Source organism: Macaca mulatta, chromosome 14, assembly GCF_049350105.2.
Source record: "Macaca mulatta isolate MMU2019108-1 chromosome 14, T2T-MMU8v2.0, whole genome shotgun sequence".
Taxonomy (NCBI): domain Eukaryota; kingdom Metazoa; phylum Chordata; class Mammalia; order Primates; family Cercopithecidae; genus Macaca; species Macaca mulatta.
In genome coordinates, this window is record NC_133419.1 from 118174418 (window position 1) to 118199653 (window position 25236).

General features: G+C 54.0%; 1 protein-coding gene across 1 annotated transcript in view; it reads right to left on the bottom strand.

Annotated features, from left to right (window-relative positions):
• DSCAML1 (DS cell adhesion molecule like 1) overlaps positions 1 to 25236 on the bottom strand; it is a 364981-nt gene that overhangs the window by 66867 nt on the left and 272878 nt on the right. The window contains exons 7-11 of the mRNA XM_028834027.2: positions 23217 to 23513; positions 21229 to 21501; positions 10315 to 10593; positions 9771 to 9890; positions 8688 to 8864 (exon numbers count right to left, since the gene is read on the bottom strand). Coding sequence (XP_028689860.2) covers positions 8688 to 8864; positions 9771 to 9890; positions 10315 to 10593; positions 21229 to 21501; positions 23217 to 23513 — 1146 coding nt within the window. The remainder of the gene's footprint in view (positions 1 to 8687; positions 8865 to 9770; positions 9891 to 10314; positions 10594 to 21228; positions 21502 to 23216; positions 23514 to 25236) is intronic.

Here is a 25236-nt window from a genome sequence, read left to right on the forward strand (position 1 = left end):
GCCCCATGAAGCTGCGACAGGGTAGGGGGGCTTCCTAGGTACCAGGTTGTATGGGCTTCACATTCCCTGCTCTATGGGGAGTACACCCCCTGTTATGCTCCCAGCCCCAAAGGCCCCAGCTGGCGGTAGGCAGGCAGGTGCAGGAGTGTGCAAAGACCATGCCCATCTTGCCCCCGGTATCCTCCCCAGCACCTGGCTCAAGCTCTTTGCTGTGAAATGGATGAACAGTGCCAGGGCTGGACATGAGCAAACACAGACAGGAGAAGATGCTCTTTAGAATCGAATTCTCCTATGTCTCAAGTCTCTGTGGACTTGAGAGGCCCAGAGGACAAGGCAGGGAGGGGCGGGTGGGGGCTCAGGCTTCTAGGTGAATCTGTACTCAGCTCCCAGTCTCATTGCTTTCTGGCTCAGGACAGGACACCTGCCAGTCACACAAGTCATGAGTCACTTTAGCAGGGTGGGAGCCTTAGGCTTGTCTGGTCTAGCACACGGCTCTAGGGAGGATCCTGGCAGAGTGTCAGCCAGCATCTGGCTGCTCAAGGCACCCCGTGTCACCTCCACTTTGACACGGTCATAGTGAACATGTCACCCCTCCATTCCCATGTACTCCATTTCTATTGGTGGGGCCATCATCCTCATCTCTCAGCCTGGAGCCCTCATCAAGGCCTGGTATCTGTTCCTTCAGAGTGATTCTTAGAGTTCCATTTTCTCTCCATTCCATGCTGAAGATCTTAATATCATTCCTATCATCTAGTGCATCATGTCCAGACTTCAGAACCATACTTCCCATTCCTCTAGTCTCCAGCAGCCACCCTCTGGTCAGGTGTGCGCCTCACTGCCTGCCCGGGCTTCCTGCCCCCAGGGTCTTTGCTCATGCTCCTCCTTCTACCTGGATGCCTCCTTTCTTCCTTTGCCCTTCCAAACCCAACTCAAGCCCATCCCTCCAGGAAGCTCCATCTGACCACGTCTGTCCACCACGGGTTTTTCCTTCTGTAACCTCACATCACACTTCTAGTGCCGAACATTTTAGCGCGTGATCTTGTCTTGTTTCCCGGAAGTCAGTTCCAGCTTCCTAATGAGTCTGTACTTTCCTGGAGGGCAGGGATGGTGCTTCAATCTCACCTTTCTCTCTGTCAGTCTTTGTCACCAGGCTGGACACCCGAGGGCTGCTCAGGAAGCACCTGGTTATTGCTTGGCTGATCCAACAATTTATCGTGGCCCCACCATTCAGAGGGGCTTCAGCTGTAACTGGGAGCGCAATTCTGGGCTGCCCACTTAGGGCAGGGTTTGGAGGCACTGCTAAGCCCTGTGCCTGCCTGCATTTTCTTATCTATTAAATTGAGCCACCTCATGATAACCTTGACTCTCTTTCGTCTCGGAGCGTTTGCTGGCACCTTCACCTTGACTGACATATAGGATGCAAACAGTTTTGTGATTAATCTGGTCTCGCCCTTTATGATACCTTGGAGCTCAGATTCATCTGGGAACTCTTCAGCACTGTGGTCATGGGGACTGCAGGGATGAGAGTGAAGTGGTGGTGATGTGCTTTTTGCCACCACTGGCTAAGGCCTCTAAAAAGGAGGTAAGAGCCCAGATGAGATCCTTAGGGACAAGCACTTTTAAATTGGAACCGGAGGATGCATGGGCAGGTTCATCCCCCCTATCCCTTTAATAAAACCTCCTTGCTTGTCAGGGGACCAGGGCGAGGATGGAGATTGTTCCACATGGAGACTGTTCTATTCGACCTTGAAACTTTTGTACAAACGTCCGCTTTGGGGTTAGGTTTGGGATGTGATGTGATTGTTCCAATGATACTGTTCGCATTGGGAGGTCAGTAAGATCTCCCACTTTTCGTTGGTTCAGGCTTATCTTCATCTTTCCTATTGTTCCCCAAAAAGGCTACAGCTTCTGAATGCTGGGGCCTGGAACTGGCGACACATGCCCTCGAGTCTCCACTGGAACAACAGAACGCAACCCACTTGTTGAGCTCTAGTCATGCCTTAGTGGGCGAGGGAAAGGGACAGGAGGATGGTGACCCCTCTGAACAGAGGAGCAAACTGAGTCCCTGCGAGAAGGACTGTGTCCAGTTTACCCAGGGCATAGCAAGGAACCCTGGGACATGAACCAGGGTCAGAACCTTTCTGTCCCCTAAATGAACTATTTGTTTTGGCCTCCCTGGGCTCTGCAGAGGGTTGGGAGAGCCTGCAGCCTGCTCAGGGCTGCAGACTTCCTGGCGAGGGCTCAAGGAGGTTTGCTGACTCCTTGCTCCTCTGAGAATGGGGGCCACAGCGGGGAGCCTGGCCTGGTGAGAGGACGTGTCCAGCCTCTCTCCTTGCCTCTGTTTAATGAAGCAGGAGTCAAAGTGTTGCTCCTTATTCTGTGAAGTTTCAAAATCAGTGAGGCCAAAGAGCCAGCCGGATATCATTGCCATGGAAATCATCACAATGACTCATTCTCTCTTCCTCCCCTCCCTCCCTTCAGTGGCGGTGGAGGTGGGGGTGGGTACTGGTCCCCAGGTCTCCAGAGGGGACTCCCTAGCTTGGCATGAACCAGGGAGGGACCCTTTCTGCTGCCTGGAGGCTGGGCAGGTGAGGCCGACTATGATTATTTCCTGGCTGGAGAGAGCAGGTGATGGTCCCCCAAATCCCACAGCTGTGGCATGGCCAAGCATCAGGCCCAGGCCAGCATAACTCAGCACCCAGGCCTCAGCCCTTGAGTGCTATCCTGCTTCCTCCCCCTGCTACTTTCAGATCCAGCAGAGAGTCTATACCATACACCCCTTGCCCAATCAGGGGGACTCGTAAGGGGAGAAAGGAAGAGCAGAGGGGGTGACCTGTGAGCCCAGATGGGATTGGACTAGGCCTGTGGGCCGGAGGTCAGTCAGCCAGTCAGTCCCCAGTGCAGACTCCAGAGTGGGCAGAGGCCCGTGCTGAGCGGGGTGCCAGGAGTGAGAGTTCCCACCCAGGGAGGGGAAGACCAGCCCCAGCCCCCAAGGAGCTTCAGTCTGTGACGAGACAGGACCCACCACCAGGGAACACACAGGAATATCTTGGGCCAGTTGTTTGCCCTCTCTGGTGCCTCAGTTTGTCATCTGTGCTGAGAGGGGCCTTGTGAGTATAGTGTGTGGACACCCAATCCATGTGCCCAAGCTCCACTTACATGCTCTGCCAACAGCCGTCCCTTAGCTCTAGGGGTCACGGCAGAGGCAGTGCCCATCCATGGCAGGACAGTCTGTGGAGGAGGCCTTGGTAGGTCTTGGAAGCAGGCTGGGGGCATGCAGGCAGGGAATTCCCTGGGTGCCTGGACTGTGATCTAGAAAGGGATTTGTGGGCTCTGAGCAGCCATTTCCTTGGGCTTAGAGACTCCTTGCCCTGTGGAAGGGGCGGGGCCCCAGTCCCCCAGGTCTCAGGGAGGTGCTCCTTCTGTTTGACAAGAAGGAATTTCCTTTGGGCAAATTTGAAATGAGGACCATCTTGGATCACCAGACGCACTTTTCCAAAGTTTTGCATCCTGACCTCAGTCCCATTGGCCAACCAAGGTGGGCGACCTGGTCCACAGAGGCCCAAGGGCTTCCTTTGCTAGGCCTGCCCCCTCCATTTCTCAAGTCCCCATGGGAGTTTGGCCCCAAGCTCCCCTCTCCTGATGTTGTGGCTGTGCAGCTGGGTGTATGCTCGCTGAGGGCACTTGGACCTCACTTTAATTGGTCTGACATTTTGCTAAGCAAATAAATCAAAACTCAAACCAAACAAAGAGCCCTTATGGATTTAATTGGCTATGGGCTTTGTCTAGAACCCAATCACTGGTGCCTTCACAGAGTGGAAGAGTCTGGGAGGTCCAACGAGACCTGTCTAATAAGGTCACCTGCTGGACAAGAGGGTGGCCGAGTCCCGGGAGGGCACTGCCACACGATGGCTGCCTCAAAACACAGCCAGCCTCCTTCTCCCTGGGACTAGGCAGCTTGGCTTTGTACCTGCCTCTTGTTGAAGAATTCTCTTTGAAGATGCTTTATTTTTTCCCCATGTGTCAGTTGAAAGGGGAATTACTTCCCCCTCCTTTTGGTCATTATCTCGCTTCCTTTTTTAAAAAATATATTTTAAAAGGGAGATAAAAGGCAGTTCTGTGGACATGGTATTTTATTCTGTTAATTACATTTATTTTCAACCAAGTTCTGGGAGGTGGTCTGGTGCCTTGAAAAGACTGCTCATGCTGCTAGAGTCATAGCTAGTCTGAGCTGGAAGGGAACTGGGGTCATCTAGTGACTAGATCTTAATTCAGGCCTTTCACTGTATGGATGAGGAAACAGGCCCAGAGAAAGGAAGGGACAGCTCACGGATGCAGAGCCAGTGGGTCTGAGCCAGGACTAGCACCCAGCCTTTTTACTCTGTCTGTGTTCCTTCTACCAAACCATCAGTCCATAGAAGTAAGTTCTGGCCTCAGCTGGGACTATACTTAACCCAATCACCTTGATCTAATCTCTGACACTCTCTGAGAAGGAGCTATTGCCTACAAACTTCACAAGCAAGGTATGGGAACAACTTTGTAAACTGTAAAGTGCTGTACATGCAGGCGGCAATGCTGGACTATATGCTCATACACTCGTGAGTTCAACCCACACCAAGACCCAGGGAGGAGTGGGGACCACTTGGGCCTGGTTGGTTGCCATCAAAGATGTCCAAGGACTTGGAAAACCACTTGCCTGCTCTAATAAACCCTTAGCTCCCTGCGATCCTGAAAAGGGTTCTGCATAGCAGTTTTCCAAGAACTAGCTTGGGAATTCCAACTCCCATCCAGACCTTTGGACCCCTGGAACTCTTGTTTGGAGCTTAGTGTCAAGCGTCAACTCTACATAGATAGAAAACATTTAGCTTTCTAAAACATTCTCCCCATCACTCTCTGCCAGACACCTTGAGTTCCCTCAACATAGGACATTCACAGGCCTTCCTGTCTCCACACCGTGCTGTTTCTGCATCCCTGGAAGGGCATGACCTCCATCCCTGCTGGTCCTTGTCCAAATCCTTCTCATCCTTCAAGCCCTAATTAGAGACTATTGCTTTTGTGAAGCTTTTCTTGACACCTGCTTCTTCACCCTCAGAGTTAAAATTGATGACTCTGTCTCAGATTCTTTCTGTATCACCTTGCTTGTAGCTTTTTAAGGCATTTATCATTTTGTGTATCATAGTTGTTTTGGGTGTCTGTCTATTTCCTCTTCAAGATTGCAAATTCTCTGAGAACGGCAGCTCTGTCTGACTCATCGCCAGGTTTCTAGCACCTAAAACTAATGACTGCTAATTATCAAATGTGTATTTTATGCCAAATACTGTATTCATTCCTGTAAGTGCATGGTCTCATTTAGACCTCACCAATGCACAAAGTTCTACACAGTAATTCCAAACTTACAGGGGAGGACACTAGGGCTGACAGATTGTTGTCCTGGACCCCACAGCTATCCGGTGGCAGAGCTGGGCTTTGAACCAGGGCTGTCTGGCTCTAAAGTCCGTGTTTTTAATCACCACGCTTTATTGATCTATTTAGTGAGTGCTCAGGGAGCACTATTAAGTGAGTGCTGAGTTATCTCTGGAAGCTGCAGGGATCAATGGTATAGACACTCCCCAATAGAAGCCAACCACAAACGTCCGATCCGACACTTGGAGGCTTTCTCTGCTGTTATGGTCCCTTTGATAGATTTATTTTCTTCCTTCTGCTTGGGCAAAGTGGGGATTAAGATCAGTTTGCTTTCCAAGAGTTCATAAAAGTGTGAGGTCTGGAATGGTAAGGTTATTTTGGGTCAAAACTTTCCCGAGTGTGTTAGGGGCATTGAGGCAAACCTTGAAATTGGCGTTGCAAATGGTAGATCTTTCTGTGGCTGGCTCTGCAAGTGGGCAATGGTATGGGCGTTTGAGATGGACAGAGGGATGACGAGGAGTGGTTTCCCCTGCTGAGGGCATGGGTGACTGGGTCCTGAAAGTTCTACCTACCTGTGTCCTTTAAACTGAAATCAGAATGGGGGAGTGGGAGAATTGCTATCAGGTTGAGGAAAAGGAAAGGAGGGAAAGAAAAGAGCAGGCAAGGAGAGAGGCTGTGCAGGGCAGTAGCTGGGGCGGGTTACTTGGAACAGGCACCTGCCTCAAAGCAGCAGGGGGCAGAACAAGTGTTCCAAAGAAGGCCAGGCACGCCAGCGGTCCACCCAGTGCCCACTTCCACCCCCCGACAGCGTTGCATTGTCATAGGAGCGTCCTCTGGCAGCCAGATACAGCGCAGAATCATGCAGGCTGCTACACAAAGACAGTCAGCCCCTCCAACCCCAGACAGGGGCCCTGAACCTGGCAGCCTCCCTGACCGCTGCCCTGCAGCCTCCAATGTCCTCGGCCCTGCCTCTTCCCCTCCTGGGTGCCCCTCCCCTTCTGGGTGGCATGAGGGCCTCTAGGATGGCTGCGGCAGGTCACTGGGGAGAGTGGGGCCAGAATGGGAAGGGTCATTTGTGACAGGAAGGGTGTGAGAAACGGAGGATGTATCAGAGGGAATGTGTGTGTGGTGAGGCTGGAGAGCAGCCCATCTGAGGGCCACGCAGGAGCCATGAGTGGGTGCTGAGAGCTGCTGCGGGTGATTGGAGGTGCCCTGAGTGGGATGACATGACCCCTAGATGTGGAGAGACAGCAGCTGTAAGAAAGGTGTGTCGTCGGCCCTACCGGGAGAGAAGTGAAGGAGCCCACCAAGGCCTGCAGATGAGGACATGGGGGAGGAAAGGAAGGAGGAAGCCAGGTCCAGGTTCTGCCCAGCAGTGACTGGCATAGTAGGAAACTCCTGCCATTCCCTGGGGAAGACGGGGCCCCACAGGTGAGCCCCAGCGCGTGTCTGGTGCGTGAGGTTTTGTGCAGCATGTGTTCAGGAGGTGGCCCTGGATTTACCAAATGTGCTCCTTCTGAACTTCTCAGAGCACTTTGCAGCTGCTGCTGGGTTGCAAAGTGAGGATGGCATAGAAAAAGTGCAGGCCCGCCAGGGGAGGTGGTTCGCTCGGGGGCACAGGGCATCAGCGACCGCCTGAGGCACGCGGGGTCTCCTCACACACAGCCCAGCTCCTGACCACTGTGTCCTCCGGCACCCGTGACCCCTGCGTCTCCACCTGCCACAGAGCTGGCAGCTCAGTGGAATCCCAACTTGAAGGAAAAGGCAAAGAACAACTACAGCGAAAAAGCATTATGAGTTTGGGAGATGAGGAGGGTTGCAGAGGTGCCTGCTCTTCCCCCGCCTCGCGCAGCCAGAATTAGCCAAGCTCTCCCAAGCTGAGGGATGTAGATTGATTGCCTGGTTTTATTAAGGACAAAGTGCTTTTTGATAGTGTGAGGGAAGCGGCTCCCCAGGGCGGGGATTCCGGCTCGGAGCTCCCTGAGCATCGATCGCTGGGGCTTCCCTGTCTTGTGCTGAGCTGAACGCGGGCTTTGGCAAGTGATAAAGAAGCTATGATTCTTAAAGGCGGGCACTCTGGGGAGAGGCTGGGCAGACCACACGCGGGCCTCTGCCGTCAGCCGGCTTTCCCACCCGCACCCTGGAGGGACTGCCGCTACAGGTAACAAAGCTGGCCAAGCCATGAAATCTTTGCCGGCCACTTACCATACCGGTTGCTTCACTTACACCATCTGACTCGCCCTTGACATGAAACGTAACAGGTGAGGCCCTATTACGAGCCCCGCCCCCTGCCCATGGTGTAGATCAGGAAAATGAAGTAGCACAAGGCCAAGTACGCTCATCAAGGTCCCAAGGCATTAAGTCCTGGCTCCCAGATTCATACTTGGCCGGGTCAGACACTAACACTCAGGCCCTTATAGCCATGTCTTGACATGGGGCCAGATGGACATGGCCCTTCTGATGTGATTCCCAGGGACCCATTATGCAGACCCCCGCAGTGTAAAGCAAGAAGCTCACCCAGTAGGGATGTCTGTACGAGACTTAAGAACATCCTGGGACAGCAAATAAGCAGTGTACTTCTAAGGCCGTTGAGGCCTGCTCTGGGTGGGGGGATTTAGAAGCCATGGGTACAGCACCGAGTTGTAATGAGCTGCATTGGTCCTTGGGCTTTTCCAAAGCAGCTTCCTCTTTCCATGATCAGTTCCTGCAGAACTCACAGCAATTTTGTGAGATCAGTGGGCTGGGAAGAGAACCCTCGAACAGGTGAGGAAACTGGAACACAGAGAGGGGAAGTGACTCTCCCAAGGTCACTCAGCTCATTAGGCTGATCTGGAATTGGAACCCAGGTTTTCTGACCCATAGGCCCTTCTTCTACATTGAGTATATGCTATTTTCCTTTCTAAGCCACAAACAGGTTGTACACAAGCAAGTGTATATCAACTAGCAAAAATAAATGGTTTGCTAGGATTATTCAGATTGAATTGCCAATCTACAGACCAAAGTAAACAGGATGTCACATGATATTGCAGCAGAGCAAATCACGAGCTTATTATGACCAGGGTAGGGGTGAGTTGGGGCCTTTCAGGGTGAGGCCCCTGTTTTAGATGACAGTGCTTTCGAATGCCCCATCTGAGGGTCCCAAGCCCCCCTCTGACTGGGAAGCCTTCCTTCCTCCCCTTTATAGATAAAACAGTGGAGACCAAGAGAGTAGGCAGGGAGAGTGCAGAGCCGGGGCTTGGCTGTGATTTGGGGGTGCTGGGGGTCTGTGCGGGGGCAGGACTCACTCTTGACTGTGAGGAACATGGACTTGCTGATGTCGGTGCCTACGCCGTTGCTGGCCTGGCAGAGGTAGTAGCCAATGTCCTCTTCTAGGACGTGGCGGATCAGCAGCGAGCTGTTGGGCAGGATCTGGATGCGGCCAGTGAGGGGCACAGGGTGGTACTGCTGGGGGTTCCCGCTCCCTGGAAGGAGGCAGCTGTTAGGAAGGCTGGGTGTGTACTGGGGCATAAGCTGAGAGTGCCCCAGGAATGGCCCTGACACCTCGCTCTTGCAGATCGAGGGCTGTTTTGTAGCAGAGCTGAACCATCCCCAAAGTGCTGAGGCCACACAGCTCCCAGCAGACAACAGGAAGGACCCCCCTCTCCCAGAAGACGGGCCTTGCCCCAGCTCTGATTCAAGGAGACTGGGTTGGGAGTCTCAGCTCAATGCCCACTTTGACACTGGCATGGAGCTTCTTTGGGGGTGAATTCCTTGGAGAGGAAGAAAGAGCTGTCTTTGGGCCAGTTGGCTGCAGGTGGAGAGAAGATTGAGTCTTCGAATGGCAGTCGTCTGGTCTTAGGCAACCAGGCCTGGGAGAGAGGCCAGCATCCTCCAAGGGGGCCTTGTGGGCACCCCCTGCCCCTCCATTCCCCAGTGTCAGTCATGAATACAGTTTAGGATTGGGCCTTAGTCAGAAAGCAAAGGCATCCTTGGTATGAAATTGGGCTCCAAGAAGGACCCTGACCCCAGAAAAGGTTGACTGGTGAGAAGCAGGGGGCTTCCAGGTCTGGGGCCCCAGGGCAGGGTGGGGTAGGGAAAGCAGGTGTACACTGAGTTGTGGGGCGGAGGCAGGAGAGGAGAGGTCACGTCTGGGGGGACAAGAGGAAATACGGAGTCAGCATGATGGCTGTTCCTGGTCCACAGACCCCCGGGGGTGGCTGAGGATGACTCCAGGTGAGGTGTAGCCTGGGGTCCGCTGGGGTGCAGACCCAAGGACTCCTACCCAGGGCTAGGAGTTGCCTACAGGGAACAGGTTCAAATCCCATCAAAGCATCCTCCTTTCCCCATCCCTGCCCTTCTTGGAGATTCTGGCTGGGCCAGGCGCTTACCCTTGGCATGCTTCCACATGACCTTGGGCGGGGGGTAGCCGTCCACCGAGCAGTTGAGCACACCAGCTTTGCCGTAGATGCCGTCCTGGTTGTTGGGTTGCACCACAAATCGAGGGGGCACTGCAGAAAGAGGGAAGGTAGGGAAACAGACCATTTCAGTCTCTGATGGGTCTCCTAGGGCTTAGAGCACCTTCTGTTTGAGGTCAGCCCTGCCTGGGCTATTATAAAATTGGAAGCAGGCAGCTTCTGAAACCCAAGATGCTGAGAGCTTTTGTCGAGTACTGGGTAGGGAGTTGTGAGTTCTGAGTTCCGATCCTGCCTTTGCCACTGACTAACTGAGCAAGTGTCTCTCTGCTCAGGGCTTCGGTTTCCTGCCCTGGAAAATAAGAGGTTTAGACTCCAAGATCATCTTGAAGGGCCCTGCTGGAGCCCACCTTCCATAAGCCTGTGATTGGAACTGGAATCACAGGGAATCATAGAGACTGCAGTAGCAGCAGGCAGAGCTGGCTCCTCCCTCCCCCGAGGCTGGCCTGTCCCTGCTCACCGCGCACGATGAGCTGGCGCTCCCGGCTCACGGTGGCGGCTGCGTTGCTGGCGATGCATGTGTAGTTGCCGTTGTGCTTGAGGGAGACGCTAGAGATCTGCAGGGAGCTCATGAATTCCTTGCTCTCGATGGTCACGCCCGAGCCTGAGATGATCACCTGTCCATCCTTCCTCCAGGTGATGCGGATGGGCATGTCCCCCGAGGACACCACACAGGGAATGTAGAGCAGCTGGCCGATGGAGGCGGGTGGGAACTCGAAGGGCTGGATCAGAGGGGGCACTGGGAAGGCAAGGGGGTGCTGCCGTCGGGACCCTGTGTGCCCTCCCCTGGCCGGCAACGCTGCCTTACCTGGGGCTCTGGGTTGGGCCTTGAACAGAGATCCCCCGGGGAACTGGGGCCTCGTTCTCCTGGCCATGCAGGGTCTCCTAATGGGGCCTGGCTCCTGTCCCTCTGCCCGCCCAGGCTGGGACCCACTGTCTCTGTTCAGGGCCTTGGCTGGCCTGGATTCACTCTGACCTTCCCATGTGTCATGGAATTTGATTCATGCCTGCTGACCTCTGCTCACCTTTCCCTCCAGCTTCCCCGCTGCTCCTCAGCACCCCTATACCCACCTTCTCATCCCAGTGATGCAGCTCACAGCTCTCTGAGGACCTGGGATACAGGCGAGGTGCCCGGTGGCAAGAGAGGAAGCGCGGTGCTGGGACTGTCCCCCACGCATGTCCTACGGCTGCTCATCTGAAACCAGAGCACTGAACTCTGGGTCTCCCACAGGGTCCTCAGCCACCTCACCCCTCTATTGTCATCGAGTGTTAGGACAGGCGAGTGGAAGCTCACATCACTGTGCAGTTGCTTTATACACATGATCTCACCGGATCCTCCTACCAATAATGTCCCCGCCCCATTTTACAGATGAGAAAACTCAGGTTCAGAGCAGAAAAGAAATTGCCCTAGGTTGCCCTGGTCATAAGATATGCCCATGGAATTTAAAACCTGGTCTGCTCTCCAAGTCCATGTCTCATCACCATGTGGCTTGGTTGCCTCTCTGAGAAAGCCCCAGACATGCCCAGACAAGAGGTAAGAGATCACTTTTTTTTTTTTTTTTTTTGAGACAAGGTCTTGCTCTGTCACCCAGGCGGGAGTACAGTGGCATGAACATGGCTGACTGTAGCCTCAACCTCCTGGGCTCGAGTGATCCTCCCATCTCAGCCTCTCAAGTAGCTGGGAATGCAGGTACACACCACTGTGTCTGGCTAATTTTTATTTTTATTTTTTTTTTAAGAGACAGGTGTCATTATGTTGGCCAGGCTGGCCTCAAACTTCTGGTCTCAAGTGATCCTCCCACCTCAACATCCTAAGTGCTGGGTTGACAGGCAAGAGCCACCACACCAGGTCCACAGATCTTTTTGTCTTGTAGGTGAGCTTCCTTGGGTGGCAGGAAAAAGTAGACAGGAAGCCCTGTCTTCTGCGGGACAACCAGTTGGTTAGATGCTTCTGGGCAAAACACCATCCACCCAGCCTTCCTCCTGCTAGAAATGCAGCCTGCACCCCCCTGCCAACACTGCCTACGTCTCAGCCCCTTGGGGGCCTGTCTGGAGCCTGAGTCGATGTGAGATGGATCCTCCTTTCTCGGCTCTGGCTAGAGCATCAGCCATTATCTTTATGATAACTCAATTAGGCTGCAGTGACTTCCCCAGCAAGTGGGGGAGAAGAGAGTGAAGGAGATAGACAATTAGCTTAACAAGGATGAGCACCCAATAGATGAGATCTCCTTTCTGCAGTCGAATAATTAAATTACAAGGCCGCACAGTCCTCTAGCCTTCTCCCAGGCACCAGCCCCACCCCTCCCTGGAAGCCTGCTACTCTCCACCCTGGGGCCATCCAGAGTGGCCACAGTGGGGGATGGGCTCTGGGGGGAAGGATGGATGGCATCAGATGCATGGCCCTCCGCCCTCAGGGCACCCCTGCACTTTCAGGGCTCAGAAGGGAGCTGCCTGCAGGGAGCAGCCAGGTGTGGCCATAGAAAAACCCAGGCAGCCCTTTGGATCCTGGGAGAGTTCTTGATCAGGAGCTGTAGGTCCAGAGGAAGTGATATTTAGGAGGGATGTGGCCTCTGTGATCCTCAGTGGGGCCCTCAGCTGACCCTTCCAATGTCATCTTCCACCTCGCACTCACTCCAGCCTGTGCACCCACCAGCACGCCGTGAATGCCACAACCCCACACCTCAGCCTGCCTGGGCGAACACCACTGGGCGTCTGTCCTTCTCATCCCCCAGTACATGGGCTCCTCACCTACCAGCTGGCTTTGATCCACCTTATTTCAGATCCACCTGGAACCTAAATCCCAGCCAGCTTTTCCGAGGTTCTGGTCATGGCCCGGACCACCTCATCCCAGTCTCTGGCTGCCTCTTTTCCTGGATTAGGACTCTGCCCCCAGTGTTCTGAGTGGTTTATTGGGCCTTAGACATCTTTAGATAGATTTCTCTTGGGCCCTGACTCTAGCAATGGCCCAATGCCCATTCCTGAGACCTCCCCGAGATTTCTCTTGTTGGGCCTCTGCTGACCGCCCTCCTAGTTTGTGTGTGTGCCTAGGTCAGATCTACGCCTCCCAGCTCTCTTGGGCTTTCTGATGGATAGTAGCAGAGACCCAGATGTGCTGCCCAGTTTGTTTCCTTAGGCCTAGAAGGACCAGTTCTGGCCAAGTCCTCCTGCCCACAAAGGCCTCCTGGGAAACTCCCCTGGGAAACTCCCCTATATCCTTTCAGATCTGCTCAAATGCTGCCTCTTCTGTGAAGCCCACCTTCCTTCCACACAGCCCTGCAGACTTCAGTCCACACCTGGATTAGGGCACGCATCACATGGCCATCAGGGTAACTGCATTACCCCTCCGTGGGGTAACTCCCTGTATAAGTGCTTATATAACTAGAACTTATTCATCCAGCAAATGGTAGGTGCCCAATGAATGCTTGTCGGGTGAGGAAACGAACGAACATGTGTCTGAATATCATTTCCTAGGGTGATCTCAGAAGTTTACCTGCGAGGGGGCAGAGGGTGCGGCAAGCACAGGTTGGGGGCTCAGCCAGAATAAGAGGGAGCTCTGTGCTGCTCCTCGAGATGCTTTGGGGTTCTGGAACCTTGGTCCCTTGGTCCCTCCTAGGGGCCAGGCCCTTGCTCTCACAGCACCAAACAAGCTGCTGTGATTTGAGAGCTCTGTGTACGCTTGAACATGAGCAAGGGGAGGGTGGAAGCAGTGACGAGGGACTGGAGAACAGGATGTGTAGGCAAAGCAAGGTGGTTCAAGGTTCTGCAGAGCCAAGAGAAAGCTAAGGGGCTGTGGAATCTGGAGGGCCAAGCCTGGGTGGAGACAGCCAGAACACCATGTTTCCATCGAGGCCACAGCCAGTGGATAAAGAGAGTGAAATCAGGCGAGAAGGTTTAGTTCAGGCAAGGAGAAGACTGTCTCTCTCAGTAAGGAGGAATTTAGATAATGGAGCAAGTTACTAAGGTAGGTTAATTCATTAATTAACTAATTCATCTAATATTTATGAAATGCTGCTCTGTGAAGGCATTATGCTCCGTGTTGGCTGGGGAAAGTAGAAACACACTTCAGCTACAGAGAGAGCCTCGGGGAGCTTCTCATTTACTAGGGAAGGCAAGATACTTCTCCAAAGATGACTGGACAAGGACCGCCTGGATATGCAGATGCTGAGCCCAAGCAGAGGGCAATGTCATCCGGGGGGGTGACTGCAGCTTCATGGAGGAGTGGAATTTGAGCTGAGAGTTAGAGGACACACATGCTTTCAAACAATAGATGGGGTGAAGGAGACAGAGGAGGCTGAGCCAAGGGGCTGTCATTCCTTCTGGTCTTCTGAATAACATCAACAGCTTGGAGGGGCCACTGAAGAAGAAGTAGCCAACATCCATCCTGGGAGTTAGACATGCAGGTGTGCTGGCGCCGTGCTCCCAGAGGGCTGTTGGGAGGCAGATGACCAGATGACCTCCCAGAGGCCCAAGGCAGGCTCCTTGCTCCCCTCCACCCCTGCTTCTGGGGGATTGGCAGGTGTGATGTATGGCTGGTGCTCCAGGCTAGTCACTCACATCCGGTCAATACACACACCAGGCAGCCTGGAGGAGGAAGAAAGCCCAGGGATCCTGGCTTCTCCACCAGCTCAGTCAGTACTAGGAGTGCTGTGAGTGTGGTTTCCAAAGCAGAGAGGGGGGACTCCTCCATATATGTACATATGTACTCCTCCCCATATGTACAGGCTGTCCAAATGGGGCTGCCTTCTGACTGTGAGTCAGTGGCGCCCTCTCCAATGCTCAGGGCTAGTAGCTGCATGTGTGCCTGGACATTTCCACCTCTGGGAAAGCCATGCTCCTGGAGGTGGGGTCTGACCACCTGCACCCCGGTTATGACCTGGGCCCTCTTTACTGTGGAGTCCAGCCTACAGATCTGCCCCCGAGTCCCAGCGTGTCCCCTAGCAGGCAGCTGGATGTAGGGGGCATGAATGCCTCACAACCTGGGGCTTTCTCTCCAGAAGCCCTGCTCTGGCCATAATCATCTTTAGCAAGGTGCTGCAATGGCGAGGAGGCAGAGGCCTGAGTGGCTGAGAAGACACAGTGGTCGAGGCAGGCCATTCAGTGTCCAGTCACCATAAAGCTTTTATGGCCACTTGTTTGGGAGTGCTGCACAGAGGAAGGCGTGCTGACCCCCAGCCCAGCTCATAAACATTTTATGGTGTCTCTCATCATCTCTCTCTGAGATGGAGCCTTTTATTTACTGCACCTGCTAGCAGAGTGCGCGCCGTGGGAAGTCGGGGCTTCTCTGCCCTTGCAGCATGGAGATGGGGCACTAGCCATGCCTGGAACCCAAAATGCCCAGTTCTGGACTCTGCTACCCATTCAAGTGACTGTGGGAAAGGCACCTCCTCATCAGCATCCTGTCTTACCTCAGTTTTCTCATCTGCAAAACGGAGCGGTTGGACCAACTAATCTCTGAAGTCAGACACTGATTTTCTAGTTAAAACAAGTCCCATATTTTAGGAATAACGATAACTGACTTAAGTTTTTTACACAATCCTCTCTTCTCAGGAAGCCCTTCCCGGATCACCTTACTGGACTTTGCAAACCTCCTTCTCCTTGGCATTCTCAGCCTCTCTCCTGTTTGACAGGAGAAATCTCTGGGGTATTTGCCATAGGATCCCTTTCCTCACTAAAATGTAAACTCCCTGATGGCAGGGATTTTTGTCTATTTTGAGCATAGCTGTATTCATAGAACCTAAAATAGTGCCTGGAATCTAGTGGAGGCACAGTAGATGTCACTGAACGAATGACATTCGTGGTCATTATCCTCATCACCACTACCATCGTCACCAGCCCCGTCTGTCCCACGGGAGACTGCTTGCTCCTTTGTTACTGGCTCCCTTGGCTGAGGAAATAAGGTTGTGGGTAGCGGCTTCCTCGGTGTTCCTCCCCCAAATGGCATGCAGGCCATCTCCTCCTAGGAGCCTGTTGTGCCCCTTTCCTGTGGATCCCAGTGAGGTTCCTTCCAAACCTCCACCTTCACCAGTAGCAGGCACTTGGCCAGGTGGCTGACTCTCCCTTAAACTTATGATCATAGAAACCCCCGACCCACTTGTAAGGGGTGGGAGAGGGTCTCTGGCACATGCTCCCAGGCATACGGCAGAGGCTGGATGGAGCAGTGCTGAAGCTCAGCATTGAGCGGCTAGGGAAAAACGAGGGAGGGAGGGAGCGAACATGGGCATTTGGGAGAGAGGGTGTTTGTGCGTGGGTGGGTGTGTCCCTCTTCCACTTGTCCTCCACAGGAGCCTGGCACCACCTCCCTGTACTAGTTCTGCTGAGCATGGGCAGAAAGCACCTCTTGGCCTTGTTTTGGCTCAAGAAGCCCTCAGAGGCTCAGATGTAGGAATGGAGATGTTTCTTCACAGAGCCAATGCCAAGGGGCCCCAGTTGTAGCCCTGCCTTCCTAGTTAATTAAACATTCAGCCTGCAGGCCCAGAGACGCTTTTGTGCCACATTATTTTTCAGCTACAGGGGGCCCTAAAGTCACCACATCTAGGTTTGGTCTGCATGCCCTCCTCTTAGCATCCTGCCAAGGATCTCTCCGGATGACCAGAGACAAATACCCGCCTCCCCTGCGGCCTGGCTCTCCACTGCCAGCCAGTGTCACATATGTCAAGGCACACACAGCCCCGAAAGCACCCTCCACCCTCCCTCCTCCCTGCTCCTCCCACTTTGCTGGGCCACAGCAGGCTCCCTTGGGCAATATTTCATATGGTACCACCTGCAACCACCTTTTGGGCTCAGGAATGTTGCCTTACGGGAGGGCCCTGGTGGTCAACACACTTGTGTATGTGTAACTGCTGGCGTGCATGTATATGTGTGTGCACTCACGTGTGAATGGGCTAATGTGCTAATTTGCTGCACGTGCATGCAATACGTACCAGGGTGCACACGCACGAGTGCTCACACGCAGGTCTCTGCACACATGTGCATGCGTGTTGAGTATGTGCTGCTGTTCTTAGCTTAGTGTTTGAAAAATTTGTTAGAAGGCAAGCAGTCCCAGAAGGAATGGAGTCAGCAGTTGTTTTTCCAGCTCATGGAGCAACCTGGGTTTCAGCCCCACCCTGCCCACTGACCCTTGGCCTCACAGAGAGCTGGGGTGGGAGACTTCCAATTTTATCTCACATTTCTGGTGCTCTGTCCCCCCTGTCCCTGCCCCCCACTCGCCCTTTTCTACTTTCTAGCTCTGCTCTGAACCTTGGGTGGGATGCACTTCCTAGTCGGGCAGCAGCAGTGGGGTCTGGAGAGCTGCCCCCAGGCCCATACCCTTCTCCCCCTGCAAGTCAGGGCCCCTGCCATGCCCACGGGCACCTCCTCCACCTCCCTCCTCGGGTAGTTCTTGGAACAGCGCATCCGCTAATCAAGCAGTGTGATCATAATCAGCTCTGATGGTTCTTCTGCAAAAGTGCATTCTAATGAGGTGGGAGAGGGAGTCAGGGAAAGAATGGGGATGAGGGGGCCCGAGCTTTTGGAGTGGTGGGGACATGTCCCAGAGCCCCTCACACCAATGCTACTTCTTGGTCTAGAGAGAAAACAGGTGACTACACCCCTCTCAGGGCTGGATTTCTGGGATTTTTCAGACCCTGAGGGTGGGGAAGGGGGAAGGTGTGCATACAAGTGTGTGTACACACACACATACACATATGCCTGCTATGCACAGCTTATGGTGGGTGCTGGGGATTCACACGTAGCCAGGGCATGGACTCTGTCCTCTAGGCACACACACACACACACACACACACACACACACACCCCTCCCGCCCCCGCCTTCCCTCCCTCTCCCTGGGCTGCAGAGACACTGTCGCTCAGCACCATCACAACAGGCCCAGCGAGTCGCTGAGACGGAATGCATCAGATTCAATTCATTAGGACTGATCACTCCCTGAATAGGGCTGAATAATTGATGAGCAGAAGCAGCTTTCAGGATGTTCTGAGTCCTCTGAGGCCCACTGCAGCCCTGTTATTATTTTTTTTTAAGCCAACAAACCCGACCAAATGCTCGCCAGTGAGGGCGGGTGAAGGGAGCGAAGCAAAGGTTAGATGTTTTAATATGTGATGTTTACACTGTAAACTCTCGGTCCACTGCTTGTAGGGGAAATGGATACAGGCGGCCCGGCCCCGTGATGCTGCTTAAAGGAGGGAGGCTGAGCTGTGTACACAGCCACCAAGATGATTTGTCCCGGATGTCGGGGAGGGGGGATGTGGCCTGGGGGATGTGAGTTCCCTGGTGGCATAGCAAGGCCCCTGGGCTGGGCAGAGAAAGTGGCCAGGATGCCCTTCCACATGGCTCCCGTGCAACAGCAGGGAAATGGGTGTTTGGCTGTGAGGGTCTCCTCTCTCCTCCCAGGCCTCAGATGGCCACAGTGAGGTTTCCTAGTAAGTCCTCAAAGTAGACTTTGAGAGTCCACTTTTAGCTGGGAGCAGCGGCTCACGCCTGTAATCCCAGCACTTTGGGAGGCCAAGGTGGGTAGATCATCTGAAGTCAGGGAAACCCCATCTCTATTAAAAATACAAAAATTAGCTGGGTGTGGTGGCGTGGGCCTGTAGTCCCAGCTACTCAGGAGCCTGACACAGGAGAATTGCTTGAACCTGGGAGGAGGAGGTTGTAGTGAGCCGAGATCACGCCACTGCACTCCAATCTGGGTGACAGAGCAAGACTCAGTTTCAAAAAGAAAGAAACAACAACAACAACAAAAGAGAGCCCACTTTCTTTCCTGGGCTCAAAGTGAGGTTTCCTAGTAAGTCACTCCAAGTCAGCCTAATGTCTCAGTTTCAGTTCAAAGCACACACTGTCTGGCACTGTGACGGGTGTTAGGCACACGAGAGGCGTGTGACTCTGCTCCCGTGCACTGATGGCAGGAGCTCGGGGAGAAGTCCCCACCCAGCCTTCCACTGCCACTGTTCAGTCCTTCCGGGGGCCACCAGGCCCTTCCACCAGATGCCCAGTGTTATCACATGCTCGAGGGTCCCCCACAAACGCTTCCTCTTCCCATGCGTCCCTCTTGCTGCTGACAGTGTGTTCCATGTCGCTTCCAGTCTTGGGCAAAGCAGTAGTCAGGGCGTCCCCAGGGCCCTCCCCCGCTGCCAGGGCCCCTTACCAGGCCTGGATCCCTCTTCTCTTTCTCTTCCTTCCATGAGCCTCCTGCTAGCTTTCCTCCCCTGGTCAACGCTATCCCTCCCTCTCTTCCCTTGGGGATACAGAGGGGGTTCTCCCCAGCTTCCCCTCCCCACTGCCCTGGGGTGACACAGATGTTCAGGAGAGGGAAGCCCCGTGGTGACAGGGCCCTCAGAGTTCTCAAGGACTCTTGTCTCTTCCACACCCTCCCTGGCAGTCCCAGAAGCTCTATGTCTTTATTCCTAAGGCAGGGCATGGAGCAAACAGTCCTCCCTCCAGCCTGTCCTTTCCCTGGCTCACGGCCATTCTCGGTTGGAGCCCAGGTTCTGGAGTTATGCAGACCTGGGAAAGATTCTCACACCAGATGGCAATTTACTTAACTTTTCTTTTCTTTTTTTTTTGAGATGGAGTTTCACTCTTGTTGCCCAGGCTGGAGTGCAATGGCACGATCTAAGCTCACTGCAACCTCTGCCTCCCAGGTTCAAGTGATTCTCCTGCCTCTGCCTCCCAAGTAGCTGGGATTACAGGCATGCGCCACCACACTCTGCTAATTTTGTATTTTTAGTAGAAACGGGGTTTCTCCATATTGGTCAGGCTGGACTCAAACTCCTGACCTCGGGTGATCCACCCACCTCGGCCTCCCAGAGTGTTGGGATTACAGGCGTGAGCCACCACGCCCAGCCTTACTTAACTTTTCTATGCCTCCACTTTCTGCCCCCAAAACTGGGGAGGAAATGTTGCCTGCCTTAGCTGAGTGAGCAGCTGTGGGGTTGAAGACAGCAGTGCACGTGGAGCATGGAGCACTGTGAGGGGTGCACAGTGCAGCTGCCGCAGTGACAGTGGCAGATCATTATAACCATCACAGCCTGCTACGATAGCCCAGGATGGTGACTGGAGATCCCCAGACCTCCCTTCCTCCCAGGCAGAGCCCCAGGCTGAGGTCTTCATGCTTCTGGAACCTCAGGCTGCGGAGGACAACCTGTCTGCGTATCCTCCCCAGGCCTGAGCCCACCCTGGCTCTTCACAAAGAGACATAAGCTCTTCAGCCATCATAGCCATGGCTGACTCGGTACCCAAGCTCTGCAGCCTGGTTTTCACTGGCTTCTCCTTAGTCAAGCCTGGGGTATCCACCTCCCCAGCCTGGCCCCAGAGCAACCAGGCCACCCTCCTCTCACACACCATCCAGACAGTCTCCAGGTCTGTCAGTCCCAAAGAATATATTTGGGGGCTTCGAAGACCTTCACAGCCCCAGAACCAAGGAGATATCATCATTGACTCACATGCTCATGTATTTGCTCGTTTATATTCACTCATTCATTTGATCCACAGACTTAGTGAGTGGCTACCCAGTACCAGGCATGAAATGCAGACCTCACCCAGGTGGGTGTCAAGGGCCCAGGAGGGAGGAAGCTTTTTTTTTTTTTTGACACAGTTTCACTCTTGTTGCCCAGGCTGGAGTGTAATGGCTCACTCTCGGCTCACTGCAACCTGCACCTCCCAGGTTCAAGCGATTATCCTGCCTCAGCCTCCCAGGTAGCTGGGATTACAGGCATCTGCCACCACGCCTGGCTATTTTTTTAATTTTTAGTAGAGACAGGGTTTCACCATCTTGGCCAGGCCGGTCTCGAACTCCTGACCTCGTGATCCGCCCGCCTCGGCCTCCCAAAGTGCTGGGATTACAAGCGTGAGCTACTGTGCCTGGCCTGAGGGAGGAGGCTTTTAAGCACCACCCAGCACTTTCCAGGCCTGAAGCAGTACTAGAAGGTGGAAGGGTGTTCCCAGTCCTGTAGAAGCAGCCTGTGTACTGTGTATCCCACAGGGAGTCAGGGCTCCAAGCGTGCTCTCTCAACCCTGGCCTCCTGTTGCTGGTCTCTTGTGTGGGCCCGCTGAGCTCCTGGGGGCAGAGGCCCCATGCAGCCCATCTCTGGCCTGGCCTCTCTCACGGAAGGCGGCCTGCCTCCTCTGTCTGTAACTGACCTGCTCATGCACCTGGGGTGCGTGCTGTCTTGTTCTGCAGCCCGAGGAGGAACCCAGATGTAGAGGGATCTCATGGCCTGTGTCCACCCACAGTCTTCTGCCCTGCTCCCTTTTTTCTGAATGCCAAGCTGGGGCCTCTCTTGCTCAGGATTGCCTATTGTTGTTTGAGTCCCACCTGGGGAGGGGCCTGTGCATCCTGGGTGGTCAGGCGGGCAGGGGCCCTGGCTGGTGAGGGAGGCCTACCTTTGACAGCCACGTGAACACTCTGGCTAATGGAGAGCTGGGGCTGGATGAGGACGCTGCACAGGTACTCCCCCTCGTCCATGCCTTTCTGCACGTCAGTCAGCTTGAGGGTCCCGTTCTCAAACACCACCTGGCGGTGGTTGTCCGGCAGCAGCAGGGCATCCTTGTACCACTTGATGGAGTAGTAGGGATAGCCGATGACCCTGCAGTTGATAAGGGTGTCCCGCCCGGCGACTGCTGTGATGTTCCGCATGGCCCGGATGCTGGGGGGGCCTGGGCAGGAGTCAGGAGGGAGGAGGAGGAGGAGGAGGAGAGGGGCATGTGCTGCCGTCAGCCAGGGACAGCCGGGCACCACCCTGCGTTGCTCTTCTCAGGCACTCGGCCCCTGAGACTTTCAGGGGGCGGACGGACATTTGGTGGGGGCACAGGGATGCCTTTTTACAAAGCTACAGACAGGGGCTGGAATTGGGGGGGTGCCCACAGTCTCTCCAGCACTCACTGTTACTAGCTTCAAAGAGTTGCAAACAGACGCAGTATATACACGCCTGGGCCAAGAGCCATTCCCCTAGTGAGACAGGGATGGGACCAAGCTGCAGCGCCACCAAGAAGTGACTGGGATTTGGGAGGGCAAGTTACTCAGTTATGGGGAGATTAAGATTTTGGGATGAAAGTGGAAAGGTAGAGATTTTGTTGTTTCCATTCTACTTGCTTATTTTTGATCTCGTACCCAAAAGGAATTTAAGTTAACTACTTAAAGACAGCAGGAAGGTCTCGCCAGGTGAGGTGATGACTTTCGGTCAACAAGTAAATGTGTATTGTAGGCCCCTGGGAAGGAGCTGTGAAAGGGGTGCTGATAGTGCTGGCCGGGGAGAGAGAGTGTCCTGGGCTGGGCCTGCTGGACAGATGGCAATCTAGGGGTTGGAATGGGAGTTCAGAGGCTACCAAGCAAGACAGTGCTCCACAGGGTACAGGGTGCACTCTAGGCTTCAGGTCCCCATCTAGAACAGGAGGGGCCCGACTGGGAAATCTTCCAGGGCCCCACATCTCTGTCCCCCTTGCAATTCAGAGGAGAGATCAGGAGGGTGGCCAGATGGGAAACCCGTACTTCTGTGGGGTTCCAAGGCCTCGCACAGGCAAATTTAACATGAAACTCCATCTTTGCTCCTTTTCCTACTCCTGTGGCAACCAGGAGTGCCCCTGGATCAGTGCCCCTTCCCTTCCTGCTGTCCCCCTGCTCCTCTGCCCTGGCGTCAGGGGTTAGCAGTAGGGTCAGATGAAAACCAATCAGACCTCACGGGGCTACAAAGAGCTTCAGAGGAGACTGTGTTCTCACCACAGTGACTTGGAGAACTGAGATGTGGGGACGACGCCCCTGAGGGCTCCTTTCCCCACTCTTGGAGGCTGCCTGCTTTGGGACACCCCCAGCCAGGCTCAGCCTCTTACTCTTGATGGTGTGAGCCTTGCGGGAGAAGATGATGCCCTGGCTCCTGGTTGCTCACACCTCCTGGAGCATCTGGGGGGCTGGCTCAGTGGGAAGACACAGGGAGCACAGCTTGGGTGGGCACCCATGTTAAACGCCAAACCTGGTCCCCAGCCCCTGCCCTGTCTTGCCCTTACGAGGCCCTGGTGGGGCTGGCAGATATCAGCAGGTGCTTAGTATACTTAGGCCCCAGAGAGATTTGGTGGGGAGGAATGGGCTAGAGGGTAGGAGGAGGGGCTGGGCAGGTTGGATTTCTGGAGAGGGGGAAGGAGGAGGGGGAATGGGGAGGTGAATGAGGGTGAACAGTACCAGACACACACACGCACACAAGAATGGATGATGGCGCTTGAGGAGGGCAGGGAAAGGGGACGAGGGAGGGGAGAGAGACCTCTACTAAAATCAAAATGACGATTAATAATAAGTACTAATCAGCACAAGAATAATGGTAACCACAGAGATGGCAAAGGAACTCAAAAACCTATTCTGATATTTAAATGTAGACAGGCACCTCTTACGTTTATTCGCGCCTGATATTCAGCACTGCCCACCGAGTTCCGCGCGGTGCACCGGTACACGCCCCCGTCGCGGATCTGGGGGCCTGTGACGTTCATGTGGCTGATGGTGGTGCCGTCCGACATGGTGTACTGGTTGGTGCGGTGGCTGCCATCCCGCACAATGGGCTCGTCGTCGAGGGCCCAGGTGACCGTGGGGGGTGGGGCGCCCTTGGCCGCACACATCAGTGAGAACTGCTCCCCGGGGTTGACCACCTTCTCGCTGAAGGACGAGACGATGCGGGGCGTGCCGTCTGTAGGAGTGAGGAGCCCCCTTCAGGGTCACCAAGCCACGGAGAGATCGTCCCCCCAGCCACCCCACCTCAGCAGGGGAGGAGGCAAAAAGCAGCCGTAAGAGCAAAAAAGAACTTTTGTGTACATCAATTCTGCTATCCACAGCCCCAAGTGGTGCCAGTTACTGCTGTACGTGGATTCAGGCTGTAGGGTTTGCATCCTCCCTCAATCACCTATTAGCTCTGGGTTTTTGGGCAAGTGGCTTAACCTCTCTGAGTCTTTGTCTCTTATGGAGGGAGGATGGGGATAACAGCAATCATGTTCATACCCACCTCATGGATATTCTGAGGATAAAATGAATTAATGCATTTCAGATGCTTCACACAGCGCTTTGTAATTTCTTAATAAATGCTGGTTCCTCTCAACTCTTCCACTATTAATAAAGACACAAGCTCAGAAGTTAACTGCTTAGAACTACCTATGGAACCGTCTGGCCCTGTGGAGTCTGACTCCAGTTCCCTCTGCGTGGGACCTCCGGAGGGGGTGGTGGTGCTGCAGGCCTGTTAGCACAAGGCCTTAAGTCTGAGGCTGAAAGTGCACAGAGGCAGTGGCAGTGAGGAGTCTTGGCCAGGGCTTAAGTCTTGGCTAACAGAATAACCTTGGACAAGACAATTAACCTCTGTGCCCTGGCTTCCTCACGTGGAACACGGGGATGTAATTATTAACCCTGGCCATCCTTCCGCACAGGATCGTTGAAAAGGATTAAAATAGGCATTAAGTACTTTAAAAGTAGGCCAGGCACGGTTGCTTATGCCTGTAATCTCAGCACTCTGGGAGGTTGAGATGGGAGGATTGCTTGAACCCAGGAGTTTGAGACCAGTCTGGGCAATGTAGGGAGACCATGTCTCTAGAAAAATTGTAAAATAAAACAGCCAGGTGTGGTGGCACATGCCTGTAGTCCCAGCTACTCAGGAGCTGAGGCCAGGAGGATTGCTTGAGCTCAGGAGTTTGAGGCCACAGTGAGCTATGATTTCATCACTGCACTCCAGCCTGGGCAACAGAGCAGTGAGACCCCGTCTCTAAGAAACAGAAACAAGAAACAAAAAGGAAGACAAATGTTTGTGTGGTCGGGGTGAGGAGTAAGGGCTTAGGTTCCTGGGTGCCTCACACCTTCAAGGAGTGTGGACCCACAGGCCGTGACGGGGACACCTGGGGAGGATCCCAAACCTGCGGGGCTTGCTTGGGTTTGGCTGGCATCTTTGTTACGACAAGCCCCTGGAAGGAACAGAATTGTGTTGTGTTTGTTTTGGTGGCAATGAAGGAGGAGGTGGGGAACCATTAACCTTGTTTGTAAGGACAGGGTTTCTGCCAGCCCCCACTGCACCTTTGTACAAATGAGAAAGTGGTGCCTCCTCTGTGTGGACAGAGTCCAGTGCCAGGGCTCATGGCTTGGAAAATGAGGTGCAGGCTGGATTTCAGTCCTCACCTACCCTCTTGGCTGGGTAACATGTGCAGTGAACAACCTGAATAACCATACACAGATGTGCTATGTAAGGAACCCTGGGTGGTGGCAGCTTTAAAGGAGGAGAGAGAGAAACAAACAGGTAAAACCCAGGATGTTGGTGAGACACAGAGCCTGCCTTGAAGAGCTCTCAGGCAGGGAGAGGAATTGCAAGTCCAGAGGTTATTGGCACTCTTCCAGCCTCTGAAGACTCCTCTAATACTGAAATTCTAGTAATTTCT